The sequence below is a fragment of the Hippoglossus stenolepis genome, chromosome 3 (assembly GCF_022539355.2).
Source record: "Hippoglossus stenolepis isolate QCI-W04-F060 chromosome 3, HSTE1.2, whole genome shotgun sequence".
In the NCBI taxonomy this organism is placed as follows: Eukaryota; Metazoa; Chordata; class Actinopteri; order Pleuronectiformes; family Pleuronectidae; genus Hippoglossus; species Hippoglossus stenolepis.
In genome coordinates, this window is record NC_061485.1 from 28,149,102 (window position 1) to 28,166,672 (window position 17,571).

At 42.1% G+C, this 17,571-nt stretch overlaps 1 protein-coding gene across 1 annotated transcript; it reads right to left on the reverse strand.

Moving 5' to 3' along the window:
* Window positions 1-1,579: 1,579 nt before the first annotated feature.
* On the reverse strand, window positions 1,580-16,791 carry wnt7aa (wingless-type MMTV integration site family, member 7Aa). Its single transcript, XM_035147942.2, has 4 exons — window positions 16,040-16,791; window positions 15,594-15,820; window positions 12,398-12,669; window positions 1,580-4,944 (listed from the first exon to the last, which is right to left on the reverse strand). The coding sequence occupies exons 1-4, from the start codon at window positions 16,108-16,110 to the stop codon at window positions 4,465-4,467; spliced, it is 1,050 nt and encodes a 349-aa protein (XP_035003833.1). The 5' UTR covers window positions 16,111-16,791; the 3' UTR covers window positions 1,580-4,464.
* Window positions 16,792-17,571: the final 780 nt, after the last annotated feature.

Below are 17,571 nucleotides of genomic sequence, written 5' to 3' on the forward strand. Positions count from 1 at the left end.
TATGTGAGGGTAATGAAGGAATAATGAAGGAAGGAAACAGGGTAATGGTACTTCACACAGTACTTTTGGAATAACAGGACAATTACTATGATATATGAAAAGTACTAGTAGGGTTAGGGTACTAGTAGTTTTGAACTTCAAAGGGAACCACCGGAGCCAAATTCTCATTATAATATTGAATCGTAATTGATGTTATTGTTCTACATATACTGTAATATACAGAATAAGCTCCACTATTAAATGGACATTAAAGGGATAGTTCACCGAAAAATGAAAATTCAATCTATATCTACTCACCACTATGCCGATGGAGGGGTGGGTGAAGTGTTTGAGTCCACAGAACACTTTTGGAGTCTCAGGGATAAGCAGTGTTGCAAAATAATCCAATACAATTGAATGGACCCCTTCTTCAGACATTAAAAAACAAAAACCTAACATGTCTCCATACTGCTCCTGTGGTGTCATCCAAGTGTCCGCAAGCCTGGCGTTCATATTCAACTCGAAACGGTATCATTTACACCATGTTTTTACCCTAAATGTCCTCTGATAGCCTCTATCTCCTAGCCTCAGAGGCGCCTTCTCACAGACACACCGGAAAACCGCACACACACTTTTCCGAGGGCATGCCCTAGGTGCACGTTCGCACTGAAACACTTCACCCACCCCTCCATCGGCATAGTGTTGAGTAGATAATGAGTACATTTTCAATTTTAGGTGAACCATCCCTTTAAGATGACACTGTTTAGTCAACAACTGGTTTCACTAATAAATCATTTATTGAGGAGTTATTCTTAAAAAGTGGAGCTAAGTCAGCTAACTGTTAGTGAAGTGGACGATTAGACACAAGATCGATAATAGAGAATTATTATATTATATATTTGTTTATATGTATACTCTCCATCTATTGTGGATGTGTCTGTGTTTTTCATGTCGACAAAATAACTTTAAACCCGTATCATGAGAGATTTGAAGTGTAAGAAGCCAGTGCTGCCTGAGACTCTGCCAGAATGTTGTTGAGTTCTCAGTGACAGAGCCTTGCTGTTGCTCTGACCAGGGCTGTTTGGCCAGCTGCCTTCTCAAAGCATCACTCTATTGAGGCAGAGTTTGGCCGCGGGATGTTTTGTTGCCGATTATTCCGGGAGTTAAGACCTTTTCTATTGCTCAGACTGAAATCCTTCTTGACATCATCCCCTTGCAATTGTGAAGACCCCCCCTCCTTTCCCGCCTCTCATTTGCCATTTGCACAAAATAAATAGCATCCAAATTTTATCTGGGTTTTGCATGGTTACCATTTTGTTAATGGGCCGCCTGGCCTCTCGATGAGACGGGGAGCATTTTTGGGGGGCACAGTGTGGTTGTTGTAGCAACGTTGTTGAGGAGTGAATGAAGCAGATGTCAGAGTAATCCATCAGCCGGGAGCTCCGCACTCCCACCGCTCGCTGAGGAACACACACACTGCTGCGACACCTGCAACACGGCCCTCAGTTATACCTACTGCACTCTGATCTGCCCTCATAACAAGATGGAACCTGCACTTATGTTTAATGAACACAAAACCACCTTGTTCTGTTCATTCTGAGACGACATTTATTAAACAAGAACAAATGAAAAGACAGTGTGGTTCTACATGAAAATAACTTCTGATGTAAGAATACTACAGCTTTGATATGATTTCATTAATTCAGTCACATACAAGACAAAGCTGTAACCATGCAGGGTTGAGAGTTCACAGGGAATTCTTTCATTAATAACCAAATAAACAGCATAGTTTCTACAACTGTGTTGGTGAAGGCATTTTACACTTGTATCTATTATTACCTGACTGCTCACTACAGTACCTCAGATTGTTTCAAAGGCTATTTCGTAGTTGGGAGCTGGGTTGCAAACTTCCTTCCTGAAATGTGTCAATGATACCAAGTATTAAAAACTGTCAAGTCTCAACAGCTGGAAATGAATTCTTGTCTTTTATTTTTTAATCAGATATTTAATGATCTGACCAGAAACCTTTTTTTTTTAATAACGCATAATCACAGGACTCTTACCGTAAAATGCCTCAATACTTAAATGCGAAATGATACCCGGCCATAAGTAGTGTTAGTGAGAAACTTGATAGAGATCACTGCATACCTGTGGACTGATTTAAATCACAGAGAGCCAGAGTCAAACCTCCAGGTTGTGCTCCTGTAGTAATTATAACTCATTATCATCATGTTTGGGTTATTATCCAGCTCTGAAACATGTAGCGCCTTTCATTTCATCTGACTGAATATGTGGGAAAATAATGGAATACCCCATTTACACCAGGCATTGAAATGCATTCTGGGAGATCCGATTGGAATCAGTTAGAGTTTGACCATATGAGATTACAGTTTTAAATGCACCTGAGATGCTTTGAGGACGGACTGTGATCCAGTCAGAGGAAACCACCTCAACATGTAAATGTGTTGTCAATCCACATGGAGCAACTACAAAGGCAGAAATACTATTCCAAACAAGCAAGGTAGCAGTAGGCAGCTAGCAGCCAGTAGCCAGTAACACATGAAGTGTCCTATTCTCAGTCCTCAACAATGGACGTGCATGACACTCGTGGATGGACAGAAGCAACACCAATCAAAAACAAGCAAACACAATAACGTACTGTCTATCTTTTTTTTTTTTGTCTTTTGGACCGGCGCATAAAAGAGAAGGACGTCACGATTGACAAAGCATTCGCAATCAGTCACATCTCAATTTGGAGATACACATTTAACAAGTGGTTGCTAAGTTGTATTTGAAACACTCTTTGATCGTATTTGTTGAAATCCTCTTAATGTCCTGATAGCATCAATAGACAAAGTTTCTGTGGCCCTCTGAACGAAATGATTGGCTGGTGTACCTGTCTGTCACTGCACATAACTGGAGTCTTCTGTCGAGAAACGTACTCCGCTGACGCAGAGATGTTAGCCAGTAGCCAGTGGGTCACTTCTAGCAGTTGTAAGTCAGTGCACGTTCATGTGCTTTGTGGGCTTAGCCAATGGGAGGAGGTGGAATGTATCGTTGCATTTTTAAACTTTAAATTTTCAAAGTGTAGCCTGCTCTTGCTAGCTGTTCCAGGATTACCTAACCTGGCTTTAATACCAGGTATAAATGTAATCGGGGTTAAAATCATATCTAGAAACAATCTGGTCATGAGACGCACTGTGATGCCAATTGTAAATGGATTCAAATATGCATTTATGCTCATTTATTCTTTTTATTCTTATTTAGTCATCCTTTAACGCCAAATGAAACCACTGTGGGTTAAAAGTTAGCAGCTCATCAGAAGATGACAGGGTCGGTGCTGGTATAGATAAGGGAGAAAGCACTTTGGCGTTAGTGGAAACTGGTTGATCTCAGAATGTAGAGAGTAAACTCCAAAAACATGAAATCCACTGCAGGAGATGCAATGACTCAGAAACTAATGTTCAATAATTTCCCAATTTGGGATCAATAAGGTACATCTATCTATCTATCTATCTATTATGGACCAGTGTCCAGCCTGGAGGGGACAGTGGTATTTGGCTCTCAGTAGGTTGGAAGGCAAAGTGTGATGCTTCCTGAAACTAGTTACATTATCACAATACTGCACATTTCAGTGTGACATCATTATATTCTTCTGCTGAGGCACATTTAAAACAGTGTTTCAGTGGGTGGAAAAATTCTGAAGGGGAAATATCTTACACAGAGACAGAAAATAAATAAAACAATATTTATATAAAAATAATCTCTTACAAAATATATTCTATCGACCAACATTGAGGGAAATGTATGTCTGGAAGCTCAGACGTTTGCTCTTGGTGGTGTCAACTAAGCCTGAAGAGTCAATATGGCTGCTCGTCACAAACTCCAGAAGTTTCCAGACAACTAGCAGCAGACTGGAGGGGAAGGGGAAACAAACAAGCACAAAACAATACTATCAGACCGAGTCCAGAATCAGTAGTTTCATCTTCCTCTGCTGGGTTTAACGCACGCAAGCGGCAGATTCCCAAATCTGTCAGTCAAGTTCAGTCCTGACTCTTTCAGGTTTCAGCTCCAGTGTTTAAATTGTCTCGTACAAAAAAAAGAAAAGAAAATTATTTTTGCTCTTAAGTGCACTTGGATATTTTCTAAATAAAATGCCAGACATCTACACCAGCTTAAAACGCCACCAGATTTAGCTGACAGTGAAATTAAAAAAATGATCAGTAGTTTTCTCACTGAATAAATTATTAGTCTAGAAAAAGATAAAGTCAGTCAAGCCATCAGTCTGAGGTGAGTCGTGCCAATAGAACAGTGTGGCCGGCAGATACGTCAAGCCTGGAGCATGAAGTGGCATTATGAAAAATAGAAATAAAAGTATGAGCCCACAGGTGGAGTCCAGTGTGATGACAGATGTGCACTGGCGTCCGTATCATCAACACAAGTTAGAGGCATCGCTTCAGGTGAATACACGTCCAATAAATATCTCTATTTACAGGTATACACCTCTGTCCTCTCACTGCAGGTGTTGCATCTGACGTAGCAGCACCACAGGAACTTGCAGTTGCACTGCCACACGCGCGAGTACTGGTGCGTGTTGTATCCGCGGCCGCAGCACATCAGGTCGCAGCTGTTGGGCTGCAGGACCGTTTTGTTGCACAGGCGACCCTGCGTCCCCATGCTGCCGGTCAGCAGGTCGGCCTCGCAGTAGTTGGGCGACCTCTCGATGTAGACCAGCTCCGTGTCCAGGGGCTTACGGTAGGAATGGGGTTTCTTGATCTTCAGGAAGGTGGGGCGCTTGTTGCGGCTGGCTCGCACCGGCTCCACGTGTATGGCCTGGTTGTACTTGTCCTTGAGAATGTATCCCAGCTGACGGAACTTGGGGAGCGTCGTCCAGCAGGTTTTGGTGGTGCAAGACCCCGACACGCCGTGACACTTACACTCCAGACGCATTCCCTTCTCCAGGACCTAGAACACAGAGGAACATTGCACAGTTGCAGTTAAAACTACTCAAACCAACTGAAAATACAGTTCAATTTGTTGGTATTTTTTATTTTAGGTTTGCCTAACTACCTCACCCTCAAAAAACCCTTATTGGTAAAAAGTAAATTAACTTTTTCTGGAGAAATATTCAGTATTTCTAACACACATCCATATTACAGACTGTTTGTTGGTGTCTGTCCACAGGAAACACATGCGTTTGGAGAAATACTCAGTGATATTACATGAATACTTCAACAGGTTGAGACAAAAGTTTTCTAACATTCCAAATGAATGTAGGCATTCCAGAGATCTCAGAGCCGCCACAGTATGTCACTCTATGGCTGGTAGCTATGTATGTTCCATTCTTTTACAAGACTGAGCTTCACAACACACTCATGGAAGAACCACACAATTTATAAGGCATGTAAATTATACAACTATGTGTATGTTGTGTTCATTCAGTGCATTTGTCTGTGGTTTTATTTCATTCTTTTCAACAGAATAATAAAAAAAAAAGAATTTCTCTGATTTTACATCAGTTTACTTATCATAGCGAGTAAGAATTAGTCAGTGAAAATGTATACGTCTCTCTGGAAGGAGCTTTGTCATCGGACAACACAACTAATGGTGTAACAGTGATCTCATCAGGGTTACCTCGAACTAATGAGGCAATTTTGGCATGGTGGCCACATGGGGTATTGCAACTTCTGCATCGCTCACGTGATGCACACAGGCCCAAAACCCAGTTTGACCTTATTACCGAACATTGTCATTGCTGTTTGTCCGTCTGTCTATCTACAGGAAAAACTGAGCTTATTTCCAGTCTATATGAGAAGGTCATTATTTATTGTAAATGCCCGAGAAGCAACTTATGAGCACCATTCGTGAACATGGGTTATCTCAGCTCGAGCTTGGAGAATACATTCTTTACTGGAAAGCCTGTTACAAACTGGGGCTGAGAGGTTTGAAAGACACGAGAATTTATCAGGCAAGGAGAGTTTAATGGAAAAGGCTATAAAGCATTAAGGGAAATGTGGGATGAAGGTTTTTGAGGCTTGGCAAAAACTAGGGAGTAAAAGTCAGGATATCCTAACATCTGCTGCTTGGTTTTGATAATTCTTTTTTAGTATGATTCAGATGCAAATACATAAAACTCTTTTTAAAGCGGTAGATTGATTCTAATTGACTTAGACAGAATTTTACAACCATCAAAAGGTTAAGGTTTTGTGTTTTCTGTTGCAAAAGTACATTTACCACTGCATGTTTCACTAAATAACCTTTGTGAGCCTCAGACGCGTTGCCAATAAATTAAATGTAGAATGAATTAAATACATTTTGTTTTGAAAATGGGAAAATGCAAAAGAGCAGCTAATTCTGTGGCAGTCTCATCTCACATGTCTGTAACCACCTCAGGCTACAGTATCTTGACTAACAGCTTTACTATGGACGATAACCTCAAACCTTTTCCTTGTATATTGTTAAAATGAAATGAATCTGTTTAAGCTGATGAATTCAGACATCTGCAGGGTTGATGATGAGTTCTTGTTGTAAGTGAAGTGACAGTTTGGTCCGTCACCATGTTGAGACATTCATGGTGAATGCACTGGCAGCAGTGAAAGGCCTTTTCAGGGTAAGAGTGGAACCTTTCGGTGGGTTTGGCAAAGCAGCTGGGGTATTCTCTGAGTGCCTCGGGCTGAATGACATCAGCTCACCCTCCTTCCTCCTCACCCTCGCTGGCATTAAAGACGCCTCACCCTGCTTTTTAATTATTCCACGCTGATATGGCCTCAGACATTCTGGAGTCTCATGGGGTAATTGTCAAAAAGCTTTGGATGCACACGGCTTAGTGTGGTCATGCTCCCGAGATCTGACAAACATATAATTCACGGAGTTCAGTGAAGTGGGATGCCAACGAAGCTGCCATTGTTTGTCTAACAGAGCCCCTGTAAGCCTCCTGTGGCACCTTTTACACTATTGTTTATTCTTCTCAAGAAATTTAGAGGTTGACACTCTGACATCATCTCCAATTAAACATGAAAGCCGCACTACAGTAATTACAGAGGTATCAGTTTAGTAAGTGTATATTAAAAGATCCACACAAGTTATCACACTGTGACTGATGACAGAGCCTAAACACTAGTAGGAAGCCGAGTCGTCACAGATGAAACAACGACTCTGTCTCCCTGAACAAGACCACAAGCTGTTACCGTGACACTGCGATACTTTCACAAGCAAAAACCACCAAATACACATCTACATGTATATTCCTCTGAAGTCATTATTACACTCTCTGACCAGGATAAATATCAGATGACCTTTTTGTGACAAGAACAAAACACACCTCTGAAAGAACTGATATCACAAAGGCACTTCATCTACTGGTTTCCACATCAGCATATACTGTAAAACTATGATGGGCTCGACTAATATGCTCTAACATGCATGTAGTGAAATAGATAAATAGATAAACAAATAATGAACAGAGAGCGATTTGGCTTTGGTTGTCTTGAAGATACATTTGGACTGTTTTGTTATATATTGAATCTATGAAAGTACCAGATTATTGGGAAAATGCTGGTTACAAGTTTCCAGATCATAAAACTTTAATATACTGAGAGCATTCTGCCATGTGTTTCTTTGAGCTAAATGCGAACATCTGCATAGTGCTCTCAATGACAAATGCTAACATGCTGATCTGTAGTTAGAATGTTTGCAATGCTCATCATCTCAAATTGTGCATGTTAGCATGTTAACACGATGCTATATCAAAAAAATTCACCTGATGGTGGCACTAGAGAAAAAGTTACAGGATGAAATGCAATCCATGCTGAGCAGGACATGAGGTATTTATGGCAACCAACCCAACAGAGTCGAGAAATTTCACAAAAAAACATTCATCCTCTGGGGACAAGGTGTAACTAACTGATAGTGATTTAATGTAAACATGTTCACATTAACCTTTAAAATCTAAACCAAGTCAGCAAACTTTTATACTAGGAGGTATCAGGGATTCGTGCCAGCGCTTTTTTTAAAACACATCTCAAGATTCCAAAACTGACAAATGCTGTGTCTCAATTCAGGGACAAATAACGTCACAGCAGCCAATTCGAAGGCTCCTCCAAATGCGGCCTGAGATATCCCATGATTCATTGCGCTTCAGTAACAAACTGTTTATCAAAGAGGAAATGGCGGCAAAAAGCGAGGCGAAAAACATCAGGATCATTTATTTTGAAATGTAAGTCCTCAACCGGAGCGAATGGTACATTTGTTAAAAAATAATCTTTTCAACATTTCTAATCAACTAAAGGACGTTTTTGTCTGTAGCTTTGTTGCTAGGCAACGGAGGTAAGGGTGGTACAATCTGGTGACGCAATAGGAAGACCACACTGTCTCATTTTGGGTTAAGTCGACACGATGTACGCGGCCATTGGAGGACGCAGCCGAAGTCGGCTATGTAGGCCGGGTCCTCCAAAGGTTGCGGCCGCTGAATTGAGACACAGCTGAAGAAGAAGAAGAAACAACCTTTTAAGGAAAGCTTGAAAAGTTCAATCTTTCTGCTCACTGGATTTACTTTCTCTTCTGATGCCTGTTTCCTGTGGTCACTCTTTCAGTTCAAGAGTTGGTGAGTTAATATACCATTTTTCATGTTACATTGTCTTTTTCAGTTTCTTGTTATCAGAAGCTGAGGTGTGAATCCCGACCCCACCACTGGAGACTGTATCCACCTCCTCAGGCTCACTTAGATCACATCTGGTCAGATGCCACATTCAATTCTGTGGTGTGTCTGACTCCTGCAGGAGTAGCCCATTCATATTCAACCAAAGTGAAATTTTGCTAAACAAAGTAAGGATTCCATCTGCTCTCCGTCTCCTGATAGATCCCAAATATCACAGATCAGGTATGATACTTCACAAACAATCGCTCTCCCTTCGTGACCATCTTAACTTCAGCCTGCACTTTAGTTCTCATCTCTGATCACTGGAGTAGTAACGGCCCTCTATGATGAAATGGTGCATTCCACTGACCCGATCAAGCTCTTCACAGATGCGTCACTATCAGATTTTTTTGGGATATGTTTTTAAAGTCAGTGGTTTGCGAGCTCGAGGCCTTACTCTCTCTCCGAGTTTGATTTGTTATCTGCACTGTGCAAGTTTGACCTGATCGCTGCAGCTTGACATATACAGGGCCAACGTAAGAGCATTCAAGTTCTACGTCACAATCAATATCACGTATGCATCATACCTTTCACATCCTCATCAGTCACATACAACTTCATCATCATGGCCCATAATTTGCTCACGAATCATTACATGTTTTGCTTCGAATTCCAGACCTTCTGGAGCCTCAGCCCAGAGCCAGGACAAGTTCTCCTCCAGCTCTGTCTGCAATCAGACCCCCCTGTTTAGGTCCTCAGCTAAGATATATACAAGAAAGTGCTTTGCATCTTCCACCGTAAAATCATAGGATTTCACTCTAACCCTCTCTGCTGGTATGCCACTAAAATCTGATTCCATAAACACCGTTTGTGCCTTAATTTGTTACTGCATGGATGCTCGCCATTTCAAACCTCAGTACATTTGTGGGTTACTTTCCTGGATTCAGTTTAACATAATTCTTCGGATCCTTCTTTTACTCGTTTATTTTCTAACCCAGCCATTAAATTACTTGTGAAAGGTATTTCAAAAGTTTCTCCCTCTGGCTGTAGACTCCCAGTCATTCTTTCCATTTTGCAAAGAATGCTGACAGTACTCACAGATGGCGTTTTCTCTCCTTACATTGACTTGATTCTGTATTGGCTTTTTTGCATTACTTAGAAAAGGCAAATTCAGAACATCTTTCAATTCATTTATCCCAGATAGAGGTATTGCATTTTTGGATTTTCCATTACTGCAGTCAAGATGTTTGCTCTTTCACACTTGTATACTGCTCTGTACTTTCATTGCTGACCTGCATCTCATCCGTTACTAATATTCATATTCTAAGAAGAAAACACATTTTCGTTGGAACGATGAACCCTCCAAATGATTTTGTTGCATGGGTCGAATCGCCAAGGACTCCTCACAAATGACTTCACCTTTTCTAATTGCTCAAGAATCAAATCAATTCATTGAATTTGTCTTTAATCATCTCTCTCTGTCTCTCCTGACTGAAGGGAAGCTCAGCAAAACTTTGTCCGCTCCTCTAATAGATTTCAGGAACATTTTGAAAAGGCACTGCACTGGTACTGCAGTTCTGAATGCAGCAGCAGTGTCTAAGATCTACTCTCCAGGAAAACTGCAGAATTCAGAGAAGTTTATACTTCAAACTGATCTATGACGTGACTGCTGTGGGTTTTCCAGCAGACTGCTCTCTGGTGCGGCCACTTTGTGGATGATCCTGCAATTTCTATTGATCTGTCGTTCGGCTCCTGACTTCTGTCCCCTGCTAACAACATCAGAGTCTGGCTAATGTATGCTCATATGGTCCTGGTCTGGGGTTCACTTCACTATGCATCGTGTCACACACTGTTACCTCTTGACTCGACTTCTCTAATTGAGTGCAGGCTCTTACATTGACCATAGTTTGTCCTCTGGCTTCTGATGTCACTGTACTTGCCACTTGCTCTCGGTATGATTTCCTTCAGTATGTAATTGTGAGAAATTACTAAAGCCAGACCTCAGGACTAGATCCAACATATCAGCTAATGACTAATGTGGCTCAGGAGTTGGAGCGGGTCGTCCACTTACAAGAGGGACTGCGATTCAATCTCAGTTTCCCCCGTTGTGCTGGCAGTGTGTGAGTAATGTGTGATAGAAAGAGTGCTGCACATGGATGGACTGTATGAATGTGTGTGAATGTGTGGCGTGTCAAAAACTGTACTGTAAAGAGCTTTGAGTGGTCAAGATCAAGACTAGAAATATCTATATAAATACAGAGCATTTATCAATTCCTAAATACCATGTCAAATTATAAATGCCTCAGAGTTAGAATAAAGCATAGCGTCACCTGCAATTAACTACAATACATCATCTATTGGAAGTTGGCATCATTTTCATTTCAAGAAAAATGATCACACCGAACAAATGATAAATGTAACAATAAAAATGTTTTCTCCATCAGTGTGTGTATTTCTTTAATTATGTCTGCTCAACTTTGATATGTGTGAACCTGTCAGTATCGCAGTTAAAGTCTAAAGCACTAAATAAACAACACTGCATGTGTTTACTGTGCAGTTTAAACTCATCCACTCCATTTTTCTTACCTACCAAATTTATACCACATTTCCAGCTAAAATGCATCTTTTAATGACAACGTCCTAAAGTCTAAGTCATTCTGGTGTCCACATTCTTCCTGCATCACTGTTCATACGGTTATTGGGTCTCGGTTGCAACTCAGTATATCAAACCGTTTATCGTATTTTAACTTTAGAAAAAAGTATCTTGTTCAACATAGTGCACTGTTACCTGACTTGATGGCCAAGAGACCTGCACTAAACTAGAGACTCTGAATTGATTGCCCATGTGAATTTGTCTCCATGTGTTAACCTAGCTACTGTGTCGTCACTGTGTAAAAGAGGGTGCACCTTGTCTCTTACCCAGTGCATGCTGGGATAGCCCTTACAATTCTAAATAAGTAAAGCAGCAGATAAAACAGTATGACTGGATATTACCTGACCTGTCAGGATTTTATACTGCTCTTTTAAACATTTTATCATATAGTTCTTAAAATGTATTTTGATAAATGGAGAAAATATATGTATGCAGCTTTGTAGCAACTCGACTTTCTGTATTTACTTGTTAGTGCATATAGATTGGAAAATGGACTGTTTCTAGCATGACGCATTCTGTACCACCAGGCAAAAGTTAAACCAAGCCTCAGCAATATTACTCACACAGCTGATCATTGTAGTTTCTATCGAACAGGAGGAAACAGAGCATTTGTTGGGGACTATTTTCAGCAGCGGATTAATCTACATTTGGTGCTCTAATGAGTATTTACTGCAGCAGGATGGTGTGTGTATGGGATTGAGTCAAAATAAGCTGCAGTGCGTGAGTTCATGGTAATGATGGAACATGTCAGTGAAACACTGCGGCTCACTGATGTGTTTTTAATAGTTTTTGGAAACAATGGAGCTCTATGGCACAGAGGATAAATACATATCAGACTTTGGATACGCACAGTACATTCATTGTTTGTTTTTGGAGAAAAAATGGAAAATGCCCGTGTCTGCCAGCCTTATCCTTTAAATGATGTCTTCACCGATGTTATTAGTTACAATCACAAAGTCATACGCTCCAGTGTTAACAGGTAGAATGTTTAAATGTCCCTGCAGCTTATTCACACATGCACTTTGGTCTGTCTGACCTTCAGCATCTAGTAGATATAACTTATGAGTGGGTGATTGTGATGTGATTTGGATGTGCTAATGTAAAAGTCAAATAGACTATTGCAAACATACCTTGCGTCCCACTTCATTGTTATGTAAATTCATGAGCGTCCTGGCGTTCTGCTTAATTTCCCGTGCGTCCACAAACACCTTGGAGAAACCCACGCCGTAGTGGACGTCCGCTGAGCAGCCGCCCCACTTCCAGCCCTCCTCCTGGTTGTAGAAACCCTGCTTCTCCTTGTCACAGCCGCAGCCACTCAGACTGCCCTGGGTGCAGGCCGCAGTGACGGCATGGGCCACCCCGGCAGCGATAATGGCATACGTGAACGCTGCCTCCTTACTGCCTGCGATGAAGAGAAACACACATTTTTAATCACAATTGCAGACAACAGAGCTTTAGCATTTCAGATTGGGCCGAGCCTCCTCACATACCTGACATAGCTGCTTCAAACCAAATCAAAAAAAGACACGAGCCGGGCCAAGTCCCATTCATCAATCATGCTCTCTTTACAAACAGAGACACTGCAGGCGGAAGATCCGAATCTTACAGAAAATATAATGAAGCCGTCTGAAAGAGGAGAGAAGCTCTAATAAAAGCAGCTGTTTATGAGGTAGTGGGACATTTTGATTGTTTTATTGGAGTTTACGGTTTTATATTTATGACTTATTATCAGAGAGCCTTCAGGGTCGGGACCAGTCTGTAAATCTTGGGAGTATAATTAAACAACTGCACCAGACGATTGGTAAAGATGAATATTTGAGAGTATTTACTGGGAGATAAAATATTAAATGTTTAGGCCTTATTTTGGCTCCTGTCCCAGCTGCCATCACTGGGATCCACCCTGTGGAGGTGAATCTGAGAGGCATGCACAGCCTCCCTACTGAGATGGATTTCCACTCCATAAATCTGACTGCTTCAGGTCAACTGCAGTGTTTTTTCCCCTTTTCCTTTTTAATTAAAACAGAGATAATTCCTGGAGCTCGGGTGGAAACCATCCAAAAATGACCGTCAGTTGCAAAAAACGCTCCAATAAAATCATCACCTTTAACAATCAAACCACCACAGAAGCTTTTTAGACTTTTAAGGTCATAGTTCTACTTCCAACGCTGGGATTCACGTGCAAACGTTGGAATAAATTGACGTGTATCTATGGTGATAGCTTTCAGTGATGGTCAGAGTGGTACAACTTAAAGGCATGGTAGAGAGAATATCCAACACAGCAGCACCTGAGCACAGGGATGAAACAGTTACCTGACGCTTAGTTGTTCAATCTTTAATTGCCTTGATTACCATGATGACTTGGTTGGTACTGTAACAGCATTAGCTGCTAGTGCGTTGTATAAACCAAGCAACTGCTAGTTCCCACTGTCGTCAAATAGTCCTTATGTCCTCTATCAATCAATACTTTTTGTAAATAAAAATTTAAATAAACGATACCAACAATAATAATATAATACTGTTAACTAAAATGTTCACACTGCTTCATCTCTATCCTGCCAAGACATTTGTAAACCAAATGTATCAACAGTTACATAATTTGCAGGACCCACTCCTACAGTAATTAAAGCAGCATCCAGCCAGTGCCCACATGTGAGTAGCCAGCCTGGTGGATGGGGAGGATACTCCATCCTAATGTCGAAAACCCTGCACACTGCTGCAACACTGCCAACAACAGCCCCAAATTTCTGTATTCTGTCAGTTATCAGTGTTCCAGTCTGCTGACACAAAACAATGGATTCAGACAGGCTGGATGCGAAGCAGCTGGAGCCGCGCAGCGAGCGAGCGAGCGAGGTGACCTGCTGCCTCCTAGAAATCAACCTGATCTCTGTCGAAGATCTGAGCAGAATATGAACTCATGCGGCGCTCAAATGATTTTCAATCATCTCCTCTCACCAAGTTTTGTTTCAATCCACTGATGTGCAAGAAAAAAAGTGTAGTTGCTCCCCGAAAACATTCAGTTAAACATCCCCTGCCAAAGCTGCACGACCTGGAGGTAAATTTGTAAACCAAGAGGAAAGTGCTTGTCTGAACTTGAAGCTTCAAGAAGGGGGGTGGGGGGTTATGAACACATACATGAAGGTTGTTCAGCTCAGAGTAGATAAAGAGCATGTAGGTCTGCATGTTAGCGGCTATGAAACAGGATGTAACAGTGTGTGTTCGTGATAAAAACCCACTGAGATGATCAGACATAAGGTTTCATCCTATCCAATCAGAGCAGAGGTCACCTGAAGCTGAAGTTACACATCATTTACACATCAAACTACTCATCTTGCCGCTTTTTCGTGTGCAGACCTTTACTGCACGCAACATTTGTTTCTGCTAATACCTCCATACCTGAAGATCATACAATATAATAAAAATATCAATGGGCAAAGCAGCTATCGGCATAAATTAAAGGCTTAAACATGATGTGAGCCTTAATCCCTGATGACACTTCCAGTGAAAAACGACTCCCCGGCTCTGCATGTGTGTCTGCGAGATGACAGGGTGAACTTACAGGACAAGACAGTGGAACACCAGCGTGTTTAAATATGACACTCCACTTATTTCCACTGTCGAGTCTTTGGGAGCGAGCATGGCCTCGAGCCTTATTCCACATCCAGGATCAGATCTGGGGCTTATTTTCCCACCAAGAGCAGAAGCACTGAGCGGCTGAGCTTCCTGACATGGAGGAGGTCCACTAACTTCTCTTGGGGACTGTTTGGAGCAATTTAACTGTTTGGGTTTTCAGTGCACTTTCAGACTCATGTGCAGACGCTTCAAACAGTATTAAACAGACCACCTACAACATAAACAAATAAATAAACGCATGTTCTGTTTGCAGTGTGCACACAACCCACAATTATGAATCAGCTGTTGTAACATTCTGCAGCAATTTAAAAAGAAACAGCTTAAATACTAAGAAAAAAACAAGGCACTTTGCTAACAAAGTTACTGAACTTCACTTTAGATGTATATACATGTATTTATTTCTATTATTGTTATTATTATTATTTATGTACTTCCTTCCTTATTTTAACCATTTGTTTTTCTTGTTGTGCAGCACTTTACTTTGTGTTGAAAAGTGCTCGATATATAAAGTTATTTTTCTTCTTATTATTATTACTATACATCATAGGAGTATTAGTACAAGATCAAAGTGCAATAAAACTACTTAAAACCAAGTTTCACAGAATCCCAGAGAATAAAGTCCCGTTCTCAGAAAGCGTGTTGCACAAAGAATCAATGAGCTGAGAGGATGGTGAACAGCATCAGGGTGCGACATACCCACTCTGAGCTCTTTGCCGAACACGGTCCTCTCTCCCAGGGCCGAGCAGTTCCAGCGCCCGTGTCGGAACTGGAACTGACACTCGTTGATGCCCATCTGAACCCCCTCTCCGATCACGATGATGGCGTCGGGCCGGCTCTGACAGATAGTCCGCTGACGAGGGGCCAGGCCCGGGATTTTATTACAGATGATGCTCGCTCCCAGCGCCACCACCGAGGACAGACCCCTGCAGGCGGGGAAGGCGACAGGTTAGCATGTGGCAGGTGGAGCTCCTCCAGGTGAGGTGACATGAGAGGGAAGAGACTCTGACACATGTGGAAACATCTGCATGCGCTCTGCTTCCCTGCACTGGGAGCCACTCTAAACTCTCCTTCTCTAAACTCCTGTGTGTGTGTGTGTGTGTGTGTGAGTGTGAAAACAACCCGTGGAACACCCAGTAACTCACCCGATCTTCAGGTACACTACTCCGAGGCACAGGAAAAAATGTAGGATCCAGCGCCGCGTCTTCCTGCTCATGGTGCCCGGGACCAGGCGCCGGATCGACGCTGTGAACCGCTGCAGGAAGCCGCCTTATCTCTGTGCGGAGCCCCGCAGGACCTCCGGGTGATCCGAGCAGCAGGCGCGGGTTGGAACGCTCCCGGGGAGGAGAAGACGTGTGTGGGGGGAAAGTCCTGGTCTCATTGGGTAAGTGTCCGGTGGAGCTGCGGGCCCGCGGCGGAGCATCGGGGCTGCGCTTGTTCTCTGCAGGTAAAGTGCGTGCGACCACCTTCTCCTGTGGCAGGGCGTGTTCTGCTGCTCGAGCTGTGGCTGCAGCCTGCAGGTACACGCTCAGCTCATCTGTCCTGACACACACACACACACACACACTGACACACACACGCACCGAGCTCCACACCTGCCTGGGCACAGCTGAGCAGTTAAAGCCGCCAGGTCATGGCAGCTCACACGGACACTGGGTTTAAGTCCTGCCCGGGACACTGGATCACCCACACACTTCACCACTGCAGCCTCTGACACAGCAGCTCTCATACACCACGTTTTATCCATTTGACACCAGTAAGCGCCCCTCCCACTGACCACACCACACACACACACACACACACACACACACACACACACACACACACACACACACACACACACACACACACACACACACACACACACACACGTGTCTCCATGACTTCAGAGGACATGACATTCATTCCTGGAGACTAACTTTAACCATAGTTTCTACTTGCCTAACTCTAGCTCTTAACTTAACCATAACCTAAACCTGACCTTAAAACGTGTCTTCAGCTTTAAATCTAATGATTCAGTCTATGGAAACCTGCTTTTTGTCCCCATAAGAGATAAGATAAGATGAGATAAGATGAGATGAGATGAGATAAGATAAGATAAGATAAGATAAGATAAGATAAGATAAGATAAGATAAGATAAGGTGACTCTGTAACTAGATTTAGGTCCCCACAACATGAATAATACCTGGAACACTTCATCTCCATCCCAAAATATTGAGTATTCTGCCACTTACACATATATCTACCTCACAACACTATGTGAGAAGTTAAAAAAATGATTTCACAAATCTAAACATGCCATCATCTTATAAACTAGGATGTACCATGTATGTGGACACAGACCAGCCGTGTGTTAAGTAGTTCTAATGACCCAGTCTGGAGCATCTGCAACAGAAAAAGGCTTCTCACATGGTGATGTGTCAATATAAACCTAATCTAATTCACTCTTTTCATTTAATAAAACTCATGGGGCTGCTCTGTACGTAAAGTGTTTTACTTTCACAACTCAAACTTGTCTTTTTATTGAAACACATGTTTTTGGAATGCAGACATTTTACTTAGAAGTGTTATATATTTTTTTTTATATGTGAACAATCCAAGTTGTTCAAAGTTTAAATTCACATTTCGATGTATGTTTCAACGGGCTGGTGTGAGGCTGTCTGCCCAACATTACCA

What these genes read in the sequence shown, in the direction of transcription:
- wnt7aa (XM_035147942.2), bottom strand. Translation starts at nt 16,110, where the DNA reads ATGAGCAGGAAGACGCGGCGCTGGATCCTACATTTTTTCCTGTGCCTC. An exon ending in GTAGTGTACCTGAAGATCGG is followed by an intron (nt 15,821 to 16,039) that starts GTGAGTTACTGG and finishes CCCCGCCTGCAG; the next exon opens with GGGTCTGTCCTCGGTGGTGG. An exon ending in CGGCAAAGAGCTCAGAGTGG is followed by an intron (nt 12,670 to 15,593) that starts GTATGTCGCACC and finishes TCTTCATCGCAG; the next exon opens with GCAGTAAGGAGGCAGCGTTC.